At 41.8% G+C, this 17,398-nt stretch overlaps 1 protein-coding gene across 1 annotated transcript in view; it reads right to left on the bottom strand.

Moving 5' to 3' along the window:
- Positions 1-7,485: 7,485 nt before the first annotated feature.
- The window catches only part of GTF2A1L (general transcription factor IIA subunit 1 like), a gene marked incomplete at both ends in the record, with an annotated part of 141,187 nt that continues 131,274 nt past the window's right edge, over positions 7,486-17,398 (bottom strand). The window contains 2 exons of the mRNA XM_082252352.1: positions 7,486-7,593; positions 17,287-17,376. Of these exons, the coding sequence (XP_082108478.1) occupies positions 7,486-7,593; positions 17,287-17,376 (198 nt within the window). The remainder of the gene's footprint in view (positions 7,594-17,286; positions 17,377-17,398) is intronic.

Genomic DNA, 17,398 nt, shown 5'->3' with positions numbered 1-17,398 from the left:
GAACGTGTTTTGGAAGCCATGGTCGTTCTCAATTTTCCAGGCACAAAGCAGTGGAAAAGCACAGGCAGGGCACTGGAAAAGTCACCAGGTGAAATCCTGTGGTGAAATGGCATGATACAGTGTAATCCATTAGGATCACAGCTTTGTATCATGTCATTTGGTGTATTTACATTTTTGAAATTGCCGCCGATTCCACCCCCCCCTGCGTCGCAACGCTCGCAGGGAAGGGAACCGGAAGACAGGTGCCAGCATCGGAAGAGCACAGAGCGGGAGGGCAGGGGGAGGACGGTGGGGGATAGCAGGGGAAGGTGAGTTACATAGTAGTTGAGGTTGAATAAAGACAATAGTCCATCCAGTTCAACCTGTGTAGGTGTGTGTGGCCGTAATTATCTCTCATACCCCTGAATGTTTTGATCCTTGAGATGTACGTCCAAGAGTCTTTGGAAAGTAGCCATACTACCCGCAGAAACTACCTCTTGTGGTAGAGAATTCCACAATCTTGGGAGTTTTAAAATGTAAAACAACAGATTTCCATGCAAAAAATGTACTGCTTTTAGCACAGAAATCCTGACATAATCAGACCGCCAGGGAGGTTAAACATACTTTGGCATCTAGACTACGGCATTGCAAGCTCTCCGCTTGAAGTTGATCACCCACAATATACATTATATACATAGACTTGGAGAGACCTAACAAAGCTGGAATTTGACTTGAATTTATGGCAGAACAAAAATATTAATCTTTTACATTTTCAAATTCCTTCTTTACTGAACATCACTGACAACTAAAATGTCAGCTTGCATTTTACGATACAAACGCAAACTCCAACAAAAATACACAGATCAGTTTTACTACTTGTGACATGTAATAGTATAGCCTTAGGCTAAATTTACAAATAATACAATGAAGACTAACTCATATTCAGAAAGACAACTTTAAGTCACTGGTTCCTTTCATCAGGAGCCAGTTTGTTGCGTATGCAGCACTACTGGCTGTATTAGAACACCTCTATATAATATGAAGCTATAGATTTGTGCCACCTCCCTACCTGCACCTTGTGTTTTTCACCTGCATAAGATGTGCATTGATCATTTAGTGTCATGCTGTCACTTGTTGCCCTGTAGCCTATAGAAGAGACAAACTTTACATTGCTGTATCAGAAGCTTATATTTGTGTTCAAACAAGCGGCATGCCACTGCACAGGTCAATGCATGGCCCCTGTCTGTACTCTAGGATCTCTCATTTCCTGTGAAGAAACGATATATCCCACAATCCCAGAGTCTCTCAGTCTAGTGTTGGTATAGGTGGGAACACACAATATAACTGGATACTAATAATTTTAGGTAAATTGATCCAGGGAATATCTGATTGCCTGTTGAGGGATCAGCAATATTTTTTTCCCCCGCTGGAGCAAATTGGATCATGCTTTATTGGGTCTTTTTTCTCTTCCTCTGGATAAACTGTGGGTATAGGATTTTATATATATATATATATATATATATATATATATAAAAAAGGTTTTTTATTTGTGTGTAGTTTTTCTTTTTTTTTTCTATATTGGTTGAACTGGATGGACTTTCAACCAGAAAAACTAAGTAAGGATATTTAGATCTGACCAGGGTCGGGACAAGGGCTGGACAGGAGGCATGGCTACCCTGGGCACAGTGGAGATATGGGGGTTTTTGGTAGAAGGGGTGATCTGGAGTCATACTACGAGAGTGGATTTGTCTTAGGAAGGGGGATGGGGGGGTGAATTTGTGCTAGTAGGGGAAATGTTTGGGGGGGGGGGGATTAGTGCTAGGAGAGGGGATTTTATGGGGGGGGGGCGAGAGGATTTATGCTCAAAAGGAAGATTTGAGGGATAGAGGATTTGTGCCAGGAGACTTTGACTTGCAAAGAGAATTTATGCTTAGGGGTAAGTGTGAAGAATAGTGCACACATTTTTTTGGAGGGCAGAGAAGGGATTTTTGCTGACACATAATGCTCATCCATTTTGAGGGGGGACGCTGTTTGGCATCTTCACCCTGGGTACTAGATGGCCTTGTCCCAGTTCTGGATCTGACACAGACACAAAGAGGGTTGATTTACCAAAGGCAAAAAGACTAAGCACTTTGCAAAGCTCTGCAAGTGCAATTGCTCCAGGGCTTAGTAAATGAGCAGGCGCATCATCCAATAATGTGCAAGCAAAAATGCTGTTTCTTTTTTTCCTTGCATGGGATTGGGTAATCAAAGTGAAGCTCTACCTCATTTATTAAGATCTGAAGCAACTTTGCAAAGTGCATGGTCTATTTGCCTTTAGTAAATCAACCCCACACAGTTAGCACAATGTAGGGAAGAGATTTGTTTCCATCACATTAGTGATGAAAAACAGGGGAAATGGGGAGGGATTAGATGGACGCTGTGTGACCTAGAACAGGAGGATGACTTGTTGTGCTTAGTGAATAAGGACAAGCTAGGTGAATGAACACACAGACATAAGGCAAGCAATCAAACATGACTCTACAAACTGCAGCTACAACATGTGAGCCGATTATTACAAGGTAAGGCAAACAAACGACCTGGGGAAAATAACTGCATTTATTTTTTGTTGTGAACAAGGCGACATGGCTGAAATGTGTGAACATCTGCCTCTACTATAAGTGTTTAATGATATGGAGTACCAATAAATTTGAAAATACAGTATTTAAGAGCATGTATGGAGTTGCGGATTATCTTTTCCTAGATTTAAATATTAGTGGTAAAGGATGGTGGCGCTACTTCTAATGTGGACTGGTCTGTAAGGTATATGTAGATGAACCTGTATATATATGTGGTTATACACTTGCACACAATGACTGTATCTTATATACTTAGATACGAATATAAATAGTGAAAATATATAAAAAAAAAATTATATAAAAGTAATAAGTAAAGTGCTGGTGACCAACTATTATTGGTTAAAGTGACTTTAGTGTAATCAAAAGGTGACTTGGTGCAATAAGTCCCTTAATAAATACAATATAAAATTATAAAGTGCTCTGGTGCTATGTGCAACGTGTACTTTAGATAGATATAATAAATAAATTATTAATATCAAAAACAATGGTGATAAAATATTATTAGTCCTTCTGTCCAATTCCAAACAAAGTGCTACTGCTGTATGCTGTATAATGCAATCAGCCACGTTCCTCTTTCAAAGTGCTTTAGTGCAAAGACAGTCTAGGAAAGATGAGTGATGCAAACTTGTGATCCGTTTGATGGTACTTATGATGTGCTCAAATGCATAAAAAGCATAAAAACAGGTGGTGTGTGAGACGGCGGTGCTGTACTTTACTTTGCTGTGCTCAGTGCGGTGTTCCGTGCCCCTATTGAAATTGCACTCACCGCAATGCTTTCCCCTGTAAAAGGGTAGCAAGCCTTGCACAGCAATATGCGTGATCCTGCGATTATCCCTCTGGGATGTACGTTGTCCATTTATAACACAGTATTCACATTTCATTGTTCATTTACTTTTGGCACTACACATTTTTTCCTTAAGATTTATAAGTTTGCTATATTACTTATCTGTGTCAGCTGCCGCTGCCCCATTACAACGCAGAGATGCACCTTTTTTTTTTCCAGCTTTTTGGTCTTGGCCATGGTGGAGAGATTGGAATCTGATTGATTTGATGCTTCTGTGGACAGGTGTCTTTTACACTGGTAACAAGCTGGGATTAGGAGCACTCCTTTAAGAGAGTGCTCCTAATCTCAGCTTGTTACCTGTAAAGAAGACACCTGGGAGCCAGCAATCTTGCTGATTGATAGGGGATCAAATACTTTTCTCACTCATTTAAACGTAAATCAATTTATAACTTTTTTGAAATGCATTTTCTAGATATTTTTGTTGTTATTCTGTCTCTCACTGTTAAAATAAACCTACCATTAAAATTATAGACTGATCATTTGTTAGTGGACAAATGTGCAAAATCAGCAGGGGATCAAATACTTCTTTCCCTCACTGTAGCTAAAACAACGAGAACACTTGAAAGTGTGGAATACCTTTAAGCAACTGCATGACCATTATCTACAATTTCCTGTGCATATTTACAGCAACAGTGCTATCCAATGCTGCTGCAGAGAAGATCAGTTGTTTAAGTAAATGTTGCATATGGATAATGTGTTTTTTATTCGCTCATAATAAAAGTAGGTCAGGCAGATTCCAAGCCTTAAGAAATTTTTAACAAATACTGAGAAGTCTGCCTACACTATGACACCACAGACCTCAGTGTTCTCTTCTATACTAAAGAAGAAGCAAAACACACTCAATATAGATAAAGTGAAAATTATTAATTTGTAATTCTGAGGAACTAAATAAATTAAAACCATAAATGCAGTTTTTTTAATGCAGAAATTTTATTTTTCTTTTGTAACTAACTTATATAGTGCCATTTTGTACATATTGTTTTTTGAAAATATAAAAATAAACAATTTTCATTTGCTTAATCTGATATAATGCGACAAGGCACTAAAATGGCCAATATCACATTCAGGGTTATCTAGACACCCCAGCCAGACATCAGAGTCAGATTGGTGACCTCACTACTGCAGTTAAAGCTGAACTCTAAACATACTAAATAACCCTCACGTACTGGCCCAAACAAAATATTGTTAGTATTTACCATGTGGCATTTAAGGTTTAGCATCCCTGCCACTGAGAAAAGTCCTTAAAGAACTCTATGCCTGATGAAGGGGTGCCCTTTAATATCACAGCCACCGCATTAAAGCATCAGGCTGGCCATACACTAGTAGAATTTAGTTCTACATTTTTTGCTTTAAAGGGCTCGTTCACCTTTACCAAAAAACTGCCTATACAGGTAAGGGGCGTCTGTGGATAAAAACAAACTGGGCAGTTTCGGCCATAGTTAAATAAGGCCCTTGCTATGGGTGAAGGCAAATTACTTACTTCCTTGCCAAAAAACTCCCAGAAATGATATCATCCCATCCAGCTTTGTTGCTAGAACATTGCTAAGACACTTACAGCCATTACTGCTCACTTCCCACAATCACAAGAGTAAGGCCTCTTTCACACGGGCGTTCCGTATGTCCGTATATCACCCCATCCATTTGCGGATGATATACGGACATAATGCATGTCAATGGGACTGCGGATTTCAGCGGATGACCATCCGCTGACATCCGATTTGCTCCCTTTCAGTTCTGTTCCGTTTTTTGGAACGGAACAGAACCCTATTTTTTCTTCCGATTAAAAAACGGAAAGGACGCAAAATCGGATGTCAGCGGTGTCATCCGCTGACATCCACAATCCCATAGACATACATTATGTCCGTATATCATCCGCAAATGGATGGGATGATATGCGGACATACGGACGGGTGGACATACGGACGGACGTATGTGTCCGTAAAAAAAAAAGGGCCGGAGCGGATCGCAATACGGTCCGCTCCGTGTGAAAGAGGCCTAAGTTCTGATACAGACCCCCTAGCACACGTTTCTCTTCCCCGTTGTAGTAGCACTAAGTACAGCAATGCTTTGACAGAGAATATAGTGAAGCATGTGTGTGGGGGTTCGAGAGCTCGCTCTTTTGATGGCGGGGGTGAGCAGTAACAGCTGGAAGAGTCTTAGCAATGTCCTAGCAACAAGGCAAAACATGATGGTGCCATATCCGGGAGTTTTTTGGCCAGGCCTTGGGAGGCATGTTGATGGCCTTCACCTATAAAAAGGGCATTATTCCACTGTAGTCAAAGTTGCACAGTTGGTTTTACCTCCATGCCCCCCGTACCTGCATAGGCAGTTTTTTTGGTAAAAGTGAACTGATCCTTTAAGAACATTTGTTCAATTTTCTAATTGTTAGCAGAATCAAATTAACGTTGGTTTTAAACCACAGCAACAGAAAATTCAAAGGAGTAAGAAGAAATGTTTTTCTCAAACAAAGGGGGGATGTGGTTTTCATTTGACTATGGCCATTCATTCCATAATCAAATGTTAAAATCAAATTACATTTTGAAGTACTGTCTTTGATCAAATCATAGAATGTACTCAGAATTTCTACAAGAATGTTCATATGGATGTTCATTTGTAAATTAACTAGTATATGGCCAGCTTTACATGAATGATCTGCCCACAGGTCCGGTGTCAGCCCCACTCACACTATTTATAAGGCTCTTCGTAGTTTCTTGACACAGTGTAGGCTGCATGACCTCAAAATATATGCTTAGAGTGCCGCTCCAGCCAGGAATGAACATCCATGATCCACAGAAAATAGAAAGGTGCAGGTATGCTAATGTGCCCACCCAGAGCACATATGTAATGAGTGAAAGAAAGCGCAGCTTTCCTGACCAGCCAGAGTCACACAAACAATAAAAGCACGGCTTCAGCCTACATGTCTCCACCAAGAGGCCACACCCCCTAATGTGTTTCACCCCAATCACTAGGGCTTAGTCCTAGTGCCCTGCCCAAAAAAATGCATCAGGGGTGTGGCCTCTCATTGGAGACACGAATGCTGAAGATGACCTTTGTGTCATGCTGGCTGGCCGGGAGAGCAGCACCTTCTTTCACTCATTACAGTATAGGCAATGCCAACTATGGGTGCATGAGATTACTTCATGTAACTCGGCATGCATGATGAAACTTGAAGGGGTCCAATTGTCCATGACCCCCAGACTGCTGAGGAAGAGGCTGGATGATACCGGATTTCATGAAGCTCAAAAACTATTTAGGGGCCATGGGCTTCAATGGTATACTACCTCTGCTGTGGGTACAAGATCATCCAGCATCTAGGGTGAAGGTGCCACCTGCCCAGGAATGAAGGCAGATTCTTCTTTAATTCTTGGTCATTTATAATGTCACATAAAGGGAGATAAGAAGAGGGGCAGTCTGCCCTTGTTCTCCAACAGGCACCAGGGCTGAGAAGGAGGCGTTTTCTCAGCCGCCACCTGCCCTCTTTCCGACCAACAAGCTACCACCACCTCTCATCAACATTAACACTGCATCCAGGGGCAGGTGCCCCTCCTGATTTTCCCCTCACTACACTTCATTTATACGCAGACTGGAGCTGAGCTTTAACACCTTGGTCACCAACCTCTAAATGAACAGTACTAAAGCCTGTTCATTTTTGATGGCAGCTCACATTTATATCCTCACGCGTTCACTTTGAATGGAGCTTATTGACATGCAGACACTGTAGAAATGTATCAGATTTCGTCTATAACAGCATTCCATCATCAACATAGCCAGACATATATGGCAACAAATGTAATTGAAACCCATTACCTCTGCCCACCACACACAATGGTTTTTTTAAAGAATTTTGCATTCAAAAACATAAATAGTAATAAATGCTATTTACAGAGTCTTGTATTTCTTTATCCCACTTTACAATATAACATTTTGGAAGGAAAATTGAATTACAGTTTAATAATCTAACACAACATTTATTTCCAACTTAAATTCTCATCAAAGTAAATAACACTTGTGGGATAGAGCGGGATCAGGCAAATTAAATTTACTTCACCATTCGGCCTCCCCGATTGCTTTAGAAAAAATATAATCCTTTCCGCCAAAGCACATAACTCCATCTTTTAAGTAGAACTTCCACTTATTCTTACTTCGGTGTATCTGGAAAAATGAAACATATTTTAAAATCGGATATTTGTTGCTGGGCAATGGTTCTTGAGCTTGGTTCACATTGGTGCGATGGAAGACATTGCATGCGATTCACACTGCACTGCTGTGCAAATCACATGCAATGTGTATACAAGATTGTATGGCTGAATTCACATTGTATTTGGACCAAACTCATGCAGGATCCTATTTTTGGTGTGCACCAGAATTGGATCACATGGGTGTTCACACCTATGTGATCCGATTCCTGTCTGAACTGACAGCTTGCACTGCGATATGTGAACCGATCTGGGGGTGTCATTAACTTTGTATTGTCACTCCCAGCGGTTCACATATTGCAGTGTGAACTGCAATGCGGGAACGCAGTGGATTCGCAGGGATTCCTACATCATACCAATGTCAACCAAGCAAAGTGGTTCTAAAGGCAGAAGGGATTTTATCTTAATGCATTAAGAAAAAAAATCCTTCTGTGTGCAGCAGCCCCCCTCAGGCCCCCCCCCCCCACAATACTTACATGAACCCCCTCTCGATCTAGCGATGTTGCATGAGAGCCTCAGCTGTTCAGGACTCTCCTTCCTCATTGGCTGAGACACAGTAGTGGGCACCATAGGGTCCTGCTGTTGTCAAAATCAGTGAGCCAATTAGGAGAGAGAAAAGGCAGGGCTGAGCTCTGCCTCCATGTCTGAATAGACACACAGAGCAGCACCTAAGCTCGGGTGCCCCCATAGCAAGCTGCTTGCTGTGGGGGCACTTGGCAAGAGGGATGGTCCAGGATTGCCAAAGAGTAGGAGGATCTGGGCTGCTCTGTGCAAAACCCTTAAACAGAGCAGGTAAGTATGACATGTTTGTTATTTTTAAACAAAAAAAACAAGACTTTACTATCACTTTAAGACCAAACTTCAGGCATATAACTATATTTTCATGTTTTGTTTTTTTTTTAACAATGCATTCTTTGCATGAAGGTAAAAAAACTTTTGCATGCAGCCCCTTCCCCAGAATCTTGATCCAGCAATGTGCATAAGAGGAGAGGCTCTCCCCGCTCTCTCTCTCCTCATTGGACAGAGAGGCAGCAATGGGAGCTTTTGGCTCTTGCTGCTGTCAATCACAGCCAGTGAGGAGAGAGCTGAAAGCAGGGCAAAGCCATGCTGTGTGTGCCAATGGACACACAGAGCCAGCTTGGAAACAAGCACGCATGAGTGCCCTCAGAGCAAATGGCTTGGGGCAGTGGGGAGGAGCCAGGAGCGACGGCGGGGGACCCGGGAAGAGGAGGACCGAGGCTACTCAGTGCAAATCCACTACAAAGAGCAGGTAAGTATAATGTTTGTAAATTAAAAAAAAATGTGAATTTAGAGAATCACATTTAAGATTTATAACTGTGTCCAGCCAAGGCAGGCACCCTTGTCAGACAGCAGAACCAGGTTGGTTGACTTCCCTACTGTAATAAAGTAAAATAGCTTGGTCAAAGGGAAGAGCGTACCAGGCAGAGTTTTGGTCTTTCAAGGTTAATTTGCAAGCTTTTTTTTTTAAAAAAAAAGGGCATGGGTAGCTGGACACTGCCATGGGGATATCCATTATTGCAAATTAATTTTTTTTTTTAAATGCTGTTTAGCCGGGAAAAGGTGTTTTTATTCAGCTTAAAGTGAGACATTAAAAAATATACTATTGCTTGATGCAGGTTGAGTTAATATCAATATTTCAATGTAGCGCGGCTCTTTTTTATAATATAATAATTAAAAAATATACAACACTCCATTAGAAAATGTTTGGTGGATGCCTTAAAGCTGCATGTGAAGATACAGAGCAGTAAGAAATCTCTATTTTATTTACAAACGGGCTGGGGGGATCTTTCATTTATTGGTGGTAACACTACTGCCATTAAATTAAAAAAACCCTTGGCTGGCCAGTGATCCTGATTGAGGTCATGACTCTGTGCAGTCATGCTGGGGCTCTGTCATTTGTGTTGGGAGTAGCAGTGGGTCACCGTGTCGGGCAGCCCTTTAAAAACACCATTGGGCAGCAGGTTGTCCTGACTGATGCTGAGCGAGGTGCTTCATGTTGAATCCGTGATGACATCCGTACATGGTATATTTTGACTAATATAAAACTGTGCACAGTTTGAAATGCTAGAGCACCAATGGATTACTAATAGCACGTAACCTGACCAAATTGTTTATCCATAATGCTTTGTGATGTCCATGTCTCAGGTGTACTTGTAGTTCCAATGTTGAATCCATTTTTATTAGTTTAATAAATGTGAAAATTAGTGATCAGTGATAAAAATATGCACTAAATAAAAATTGATAAATACGAGATACTGCTGCCCAAATTAATTCATTAATGTACTAAATATATGTGTTCCAAAAAATAACTAAAAAAAAAAAAAAAAACATTTCATAACACATTGAATAAAGTGCTAGTGCATACAGTGAAAAAAATGTGAGATAATTAAATTGTGCAAAACAAAACACAAAAGGAAGTCCACTTGAAATTGTGCTTAGGTAGTGATTCTTATAAATTGTGCAAAACGGAAGTCTCTATTCAATAAATTGCTTCATAAATACACAGTTACACCACTAACGCACGTGGCTTCATCCGTTTTCCTCCAGATGAAGCCACGTGCGTTAGTGGCGTAACGCGTATAGGTTGAGCTAGGCGGCGGGAGTATTTTACTGGAACATGTGAGACCTTGCTGGATCTTATGACATGCTTATGTTTTCCTAATAAACAAGAGTGCATTCTATGAAGCTGGGGTTGTGCGGTTTGTTAGATTGATTAACCCAGGTACTGCACTATTGGAGGCTATTTTCTCTTTATATGTTGCCTGTGAACTATGTGGAGCCACTCTAGAAGGGGAACCATATTGCTTTTAAAGGAACCTGAGCACCTTTATCTGGTTTATGAGATTGACCTCTCTCTATGCATTATAGACCCTTTGTGGATCCAAGATGAAGGTGAGCATGCACTTCACCTGATGAATGGCGCACAGGCTGTGAAGTGGCAGAACGCCGTATATCTGTGAAGCACTTTATTAAATAGACACTTCCGTTTTGCACAATTTATAAGAATCAACACTATGTAAGCACAATTTTTGCGTTTTGTTTTGCACAATTTAATTATCTTACATTATTTTCACTGATTTATTGTTTGCACAAGGACTTTATTCAATATGTTATGAAATGTGTTTTTATTTTAGTTATTTATTGGTACGCATATATTTAGTACATTAATGAATTATTTTGGACAACGTTATCACATAGTTATCAATTTTTATTTATTGTGGATGTGGGAACACATTTGGTGATAGCAGCAGCCACACACTATTACTACCACTAGGTGGCAGCGCACAACTACTTGATTTTTTATTAAAAATATGCACTGTCACTGTACTAATGACACTGGCTGGGAAGGGATCAGGGGGCAATCAAAGGGTTAACTGTGTGCCTAGCTGGTGTTTCAGTGTAGTGGGGAAGGTACTTTTACTAAGGGAAGGCATTGATCTGTGTTCCTGCTTTACAGGAACACAGGATCCATGGCTTCTGTACTTGTTTACATAGGCAGATTGCTGTTCTCTCTGTGTACAGAACGATCAGCGGGTGCCGGCGGACATCAGGTCTGCCGGACCCGCTGATCAGCTCCCGCCGTGTAGAATCACAGCAGGAGCGAGCCGGTGGCGGCACGCAAAACCTGGAAGTGCCTCACTGGCTGTGATTGACAGCATCGGGAGCCAATGGTTCCCACTGCTGCCAGTAGCCAATCAGGAGTGTGAGTCCCTGGAGAGGCAAGGTTCTCCTGGACATCGCTGGATCAAAAGGGGGCTTGGGTAACTATTAAGGAGGGCTGCTGCCCACAGAAGGTTTTTTACCTTCATGCGTAGAATGCATATAGATAAAAAACCCTTCAGTCTTTAGAAACCACTTTAAGGCCCCATTCACATCTAGCGATTTGGGATCCAAAGTCAAATTACAAAGCTGGCAAAATGCAGCATGCTTGGTCGGGTGCCATTCAATCCATGTGGATGCCAATCTGTGGGCAGAGGGGGCAATAAAAGGAGACCTGGTGGTGATCGCCGACAGACGGGAGATAACCACACACAGTAAACACATTGGAATAAGGTAGGAGTCCGAAGCAAGGACCAGCGGTATGCTATTATAAGGGATTTTTAAAACGGCCTCACATTAGTATTTATTGTTTTCAGTGTGTATCTATCTGGGCCTGGAGGTACCGACCATCTGTTGAAGTCTGCTGGTGGTTGTCGCCATTGGCTGACCCCCGGTGGGGTATGCTAGCGGGGTGGCCTAGTATATATTGAGCCTATTGGGTGTCATTCCAATATATGGGTCGACATACACAATTTAAAAAGGTAAGTTTGTTGTTTTGAGCACAGGACATCTGTCACTGTATTAAATCAAATAGATATGTATCTGCGTGCCATATATCCACAATGTAAGACATTATACTTATTTTCAATATAGGAGATTCCCCTTCTACCTACACACAGCTATCTATTAATAACTACACTGCTCTGGAATCTACTGAAATGGATAGCAACATAGGTAAAGTCTCGACATAGTAAGTGCTTATCTGCTTTAGGATCACATACTCATACGGTAGATTGTAGAACAAACAGATAATTACTCTATAATGTTTAGGATGGTTGTCCCTTTGTTGAGGTCTTGTTTCGTGGTCATGGCGCCCACCCAGGGAGGGTATGTGCATATGCAGTTGTCATTAGAGGTGGGTCTCGTCTGTACTTGATATCAGTCTCTGTACATATGAAATATAATGAGATTACTGTATTTATATATGATTGTAAATTATATTGTTCTCCCCATAGATGAGTACTATGCGGTCTTTGCAGCACCTGATGAAGCAATTGGCATTATGATTAAGATAAAAAAACCTTCTGCCTTTACAACTCCTTTAATGTGATGGTTAAGAGGTAGCCTGATGTACGTTGTAAATGGACACAAGCCTGTTTACATACAGAAGCTCATAGGTCCAACATGGGCTTGCTATAGTCCAATGTCACAATGCAGAAAAAATCTGACCGGGTAACAGATGTCACCAACGTGACATCTTTCCCATTCTGCTGTGATTAAGCAGGGGATATGCTCCTGTAGCTCAGACAGAGAGAGAAAAAGCACATGGGGAACCAGATGTGCTAAAAAGGGACATGGTGTTAGGAGGAGAGCTCATCAGTCAGCTTTGTAGGTGGGGTGCAGTGTGCTGCGGTGACAATAGCTCACACAGTCCAGGTGCAATCGAGAACTTGTGCTGAAGTAATGCAAAAACAGTTCACAATACACCCAGTGGAGAGGCAACCCAACTGGGAACACTCATGGTTTCCAACAACGTGTAGAGAGCAGGTTTTAGCCAGACTGACCATGTCTGTAAGAGAGCAGAATGTGGCCTTGCCGTCTTGTGCCCAAGTGGGAAGATGCTTCACCCCCTTGCCAGGAATCTTTCTCTTCCGCTAGTACTGTTCCTAGCAGTCAGGATACCTTTCCCTGTGCTACCCATTAGCCAAAAACCCAGGAGCCATGGCCTTAAATATGCTCTGCCTAACCCAAGATGGCTGTTGGAGTCACATGGGGTGGCAGCATCCAATAGGATAGCTTCCCCAGTGACCCAGGAAACCATAGAGAAACCATGTTCCTCTTGACTTCCTCTCCAGCTACAATGCTGCTGCGGACAAGCACCACCTGCGGTGGAGTAGACTGCAACTGCCTACATGTCACTTCTAATTTTACTGGCCGGACACAGGCTGTGGAAGGGACCAGACCTGTAAGCGGTCACACTGCGATCGTCGGTAGAGCGGGAGAAAGGCGGGCGGCTTATGTAAACAAGCCGCCTGTCATTCTCCCCTGTGTAAAAATGGAGTTCTACTATGTAGGACCGTTGATCTCTGTTTTTACAGTAGTAGCCACAGCCAATCACAGTTAGAATCACGCCCCTAGGACACACTTAACCCCTCCCTCTCCAATACAGTTAACCCCTTCCCTGCCAGTGTCATTTTTACAGTAGCAGTGCATATGCATAGCACTGATTACTGCAGTAATGTCACTGGTAACCCCAAAAGTGTCAAAAATGTCAGTCAAGGGTCCGATCTGTCCGCCACAATGTCACAGTCCCGCAAAAAAAAAAAAAAATCGCAGATCGCCGCCATTACTCTTTAAAAAAAAAAAAACACCAAAAATCTTTCCCTTTGTTAGTAAACGCGATAACTTTTGCGCAAACCAATCAAAATACACTTTTTTACGCAATTTTTTTTACCAAACATATGTAGCATAAAACAAATTGGCTGAAAATGTTAAAAAATTTTGATTTTTACATTTTTTTGGGGGGAATTTCATATAAAAATGTGAAAAATAGTTATTTTTGCAAAATTTACGCTCTTTTTTTGTTTATAGCGCATGATAAAAAAAAAAAAAAAAATCGCACAGGTGATCAAATACCACCAAAAGAAAGCTCAGTTTGTGGGAAAAAAAGGACATCAAATTTGTTTAAGTACAGCGTCGCACGACCGCGCAATTGTCTGTTAAAGTCACGCAGTAAAAAAAAAAAATCGCAAAAAAACCTCTGGTCAGGAAGGGGGTAAAATCTTCCGGGGCTTAAGTGGTTAAATTGCAGCAGGTCTCCTGCCCTGCCAGAATGGGCTTTGCTGTTCGGCAGATCTGTGTAAATCCCAGGACTGGATGAATAGAAATACAAATCTTTTGGCAGACAAAAATACTCACATATATAAGTATTTTATTTGTTTTTGAGGGTTTTCGTGTTTTGTTTTGTTTGCCAGGAGCAATTAAAGCCCCAGAAGTCAACATCTAGGTAGAATGTTCTACTCAAAGCTTCAAACCTACCCTAACATGTCATCTATTTGTTTGTAATCATTGCTGGTTTATGCAGAAACAGCTGAGCTGGAGATATTATCAGAGAACTACTTGAAAAATATGTTATGCAGGGATTCTCAGATGGTGGTTTGTGTACCCCTAGAGATACTTCTGGTATCTAACGCTGTAAGTGTTGAAATAAATCAGAAGAGCTGTTTTACATTTTAATAAATAATACATCATACGTGGAACAAATCTGAGTGCATATTGTTTGTTATTCAGAAACTTAAAGCGAGCTTAAAGTGATACTAAAGTAGTAAAAATGCAGTTTCTAATGCATAAGCAAGCCTATCCTGGTTCCTTCACGCCAACTCGCTTGTCCAGAAACTCCCATTTACAGGGTGCTGGAAAATCCAAACAATCAAGTAGAATTAAACAGTCGAAAAGAACACTTCATGTTTTAGTGCACTGAAAGTAAAATTAATTCATATTTTTGTTTGTTACAAAAATATAGATTTCCATTAAAGTGACCCTACTGGAAAGACTGATTAAAAAAAAAAGCTACAAGTATGTATTCTTAAAGCGGATCTCAACCCAAAAGGGGAAGCTCCACTTGTTTGCTTCCTCCTCCCCCTCTGCTGCCACATTTGGCACCTTTTGGGGTGGAACGGGTACCTGTTTTTCACTTCCAGGTGATCTCACTGCGGCGAGGTCCCCCGGAAGTTTGGCACCCCTCCTCCTTTCCCCGGCGCTGGGCTATTCACAAAGTGCAGAACGCTCGATGCATGCCCAGTAGGGAACCAGCTGTGAAGCTGCAAGGCTTCACTGCCCTTTTCCCTTACAAGGAATGGCGGCGGCAGCACCTGAGAGCTGACTGAAGAATCAGCTGGGGTGCTGACATTGCGGGATCGCTGGACAGGTAAGTGTGCTAAAATTAAAAGCCAGCAGCTACAGTATTTGTAGTTGCTGACTTTATTTTTTTGGAGGAGGGGGGGCCGGAGCTTCTCTAACTCAAAAAAGTTCCCTTCGGTTGCTTTCATCTTCCTCCAATTCTCCAAATTCCTACTGTGATCAGGCTTTGTTAGAGGGTGGCTACGTTTGTTCTCCATGGTCTATGTATGTAGGAATGTAGCAACCAGTGCCGGGACATGGTCATCTAGAGCCCAGGGTGAACATGCCAAATTGTGACCCCCCCCCCCCCCACCAAGATGTTTGAGCATAATGTGCCTCCTCCCCTTAAAAAAAAAAGAAATGTGAGCACTAATCTGCATGCTTACCTCCCAAACAAATTCCCCCTCCTCCCAATAAAAATCTGCCCCTTGCTGAAATCCCCTTCCCAGCATGAATCTTTGCCCCTCCCCAAGCTTAAATCTTCTCTTTCCCCATTAGCCCCCAGCATGAATCTAGTACCTAGTACACATTTTCTACCCCTCTAAATACAGATTCTCTCCCCCCCCCCCCCACTCCAAAGGCACAAATTTTTTACAAACCCTCATCCTAGCTTAAATCCCCCCCTCCTAGTACACATCCTTTACACCTCAAACTTCCCCTCTTAGTACAGATCCTCTACCACCACTCCAAATCCCCCCTCCCAGCACAAATTCTCCCCAATACCCCCATAAAAAGTTCCCCTCATAGTACAAATACCCTCAATCATCCCTATTATCACAATTCCCTCCTCCCCCACCATAACTTTTCTAGCACAAACCCACCCCCAAAATTTCCAATGCTAGCACAATCAATCGCCCCCCCCTCCCAACACAAATTCTAGTGGTGTCAGTAGAAGGAACAGTGCCCCATTGTTGATGTCAGTGGAAGGAATAGTGCCCCACTGGTTGTATCAGTGAGAAGAACAGTGCCTTGTATCAGTGGGAGGATAGTGCCCCAAGGGCTGGAAAGACACTTTCAAAAGGCAGAATCCAACCCACAGGCCAGATAACTAAAGGACTGCATTAAAAAAAAAAAAAAAAAACAGGACCATGTGTAACAATGTAAGAGTTGCTTTAAGTGTTGAGGTTTAGATAAACTTTAACCAGGTTTCTAGGTCGAGAAGCCAACCATGTGGAGACTCTCATAGATTTACAGGAGTTAGGACTGCAGGGAATACAGGGCGCCATGAAGTGGCCCTGCAGCTTAGGCATGCTTTTGCAAATGTGTGCTAGTTAAACCCCTGATTTTAATGCATACTGTTAGACAGGATAATTTGGTTGGTAAGCAGATTGGTTGGTGAGTTGAGTTGGGAATTTTTCTAGTTTTGTCTTGCATGCGTTGCCCTTCCATACTCCTTGCTGTGAAGGCCAGTTAAAGGTGGAGGCAGGGTAGGTGGAGGCAGGGGCCATTTTGTTTAATTATATAGATATATAAATGTATTTATTTTATTTTTTTTAAGACCTGACCACCATAATAAAGAAAAAATAAGGATGCACAAAACCGCTACATCTGCATAACAAAATTAAAACAGAATTTGTAAAGAAGAACTTCAGCCAAAACATTTTTTCAGCACAAAATGGTACTTGGACGCCGTGGAGAGCATGACATCACTACCCCGCCTCTCAATCTCGCCCAATCAGAGAACAATTTGCATTAATTCAGAAAATGACAAGCATTGTCTGAATGGTGCCCATGCTGAGCAGCCAATCTCCTGTGTTCACAATGCAGCGAAGCCGTTCAGTATGGAACCCAGGAGCAAGGGGAGATCACTGAAGTAACTATTTAATTCAGTCATTTCCAGCGTCAAGGTGCATTGACCAGGTATGGTATATTGCTCCAAGCTGGACCAGGGTAACTGCATAAAAAATATCTATACCTGGAATTCTCTTTAAGAAATGTAAAGGTAAAGTTAGTATAAAATGCTGAATACCTTGTCATACTGACATACTATTACATTGTCTGTATCAAACATGTCCGGGACTTCTTGCTCGCTCACATCATCTCCAGAGTTCAATGGATCCTGTCCAAAAAGAAATAAACAC

The sequence above is a fragment of the Pelophylax lessonae genome (assembly GCF_965119305.1).
Source record: "Pelophylax lessonae genome assembly, chromosome: 3".
Lineage (NCBI taxonomy): Eukaryota > Metazoa > Chordata > Amphibia > Anura > Ranidae > Pelophylax > Pelophylax lessonae.
This window is presented reverse-complemented; position numbering and strand designations above follow the sequence as displayed.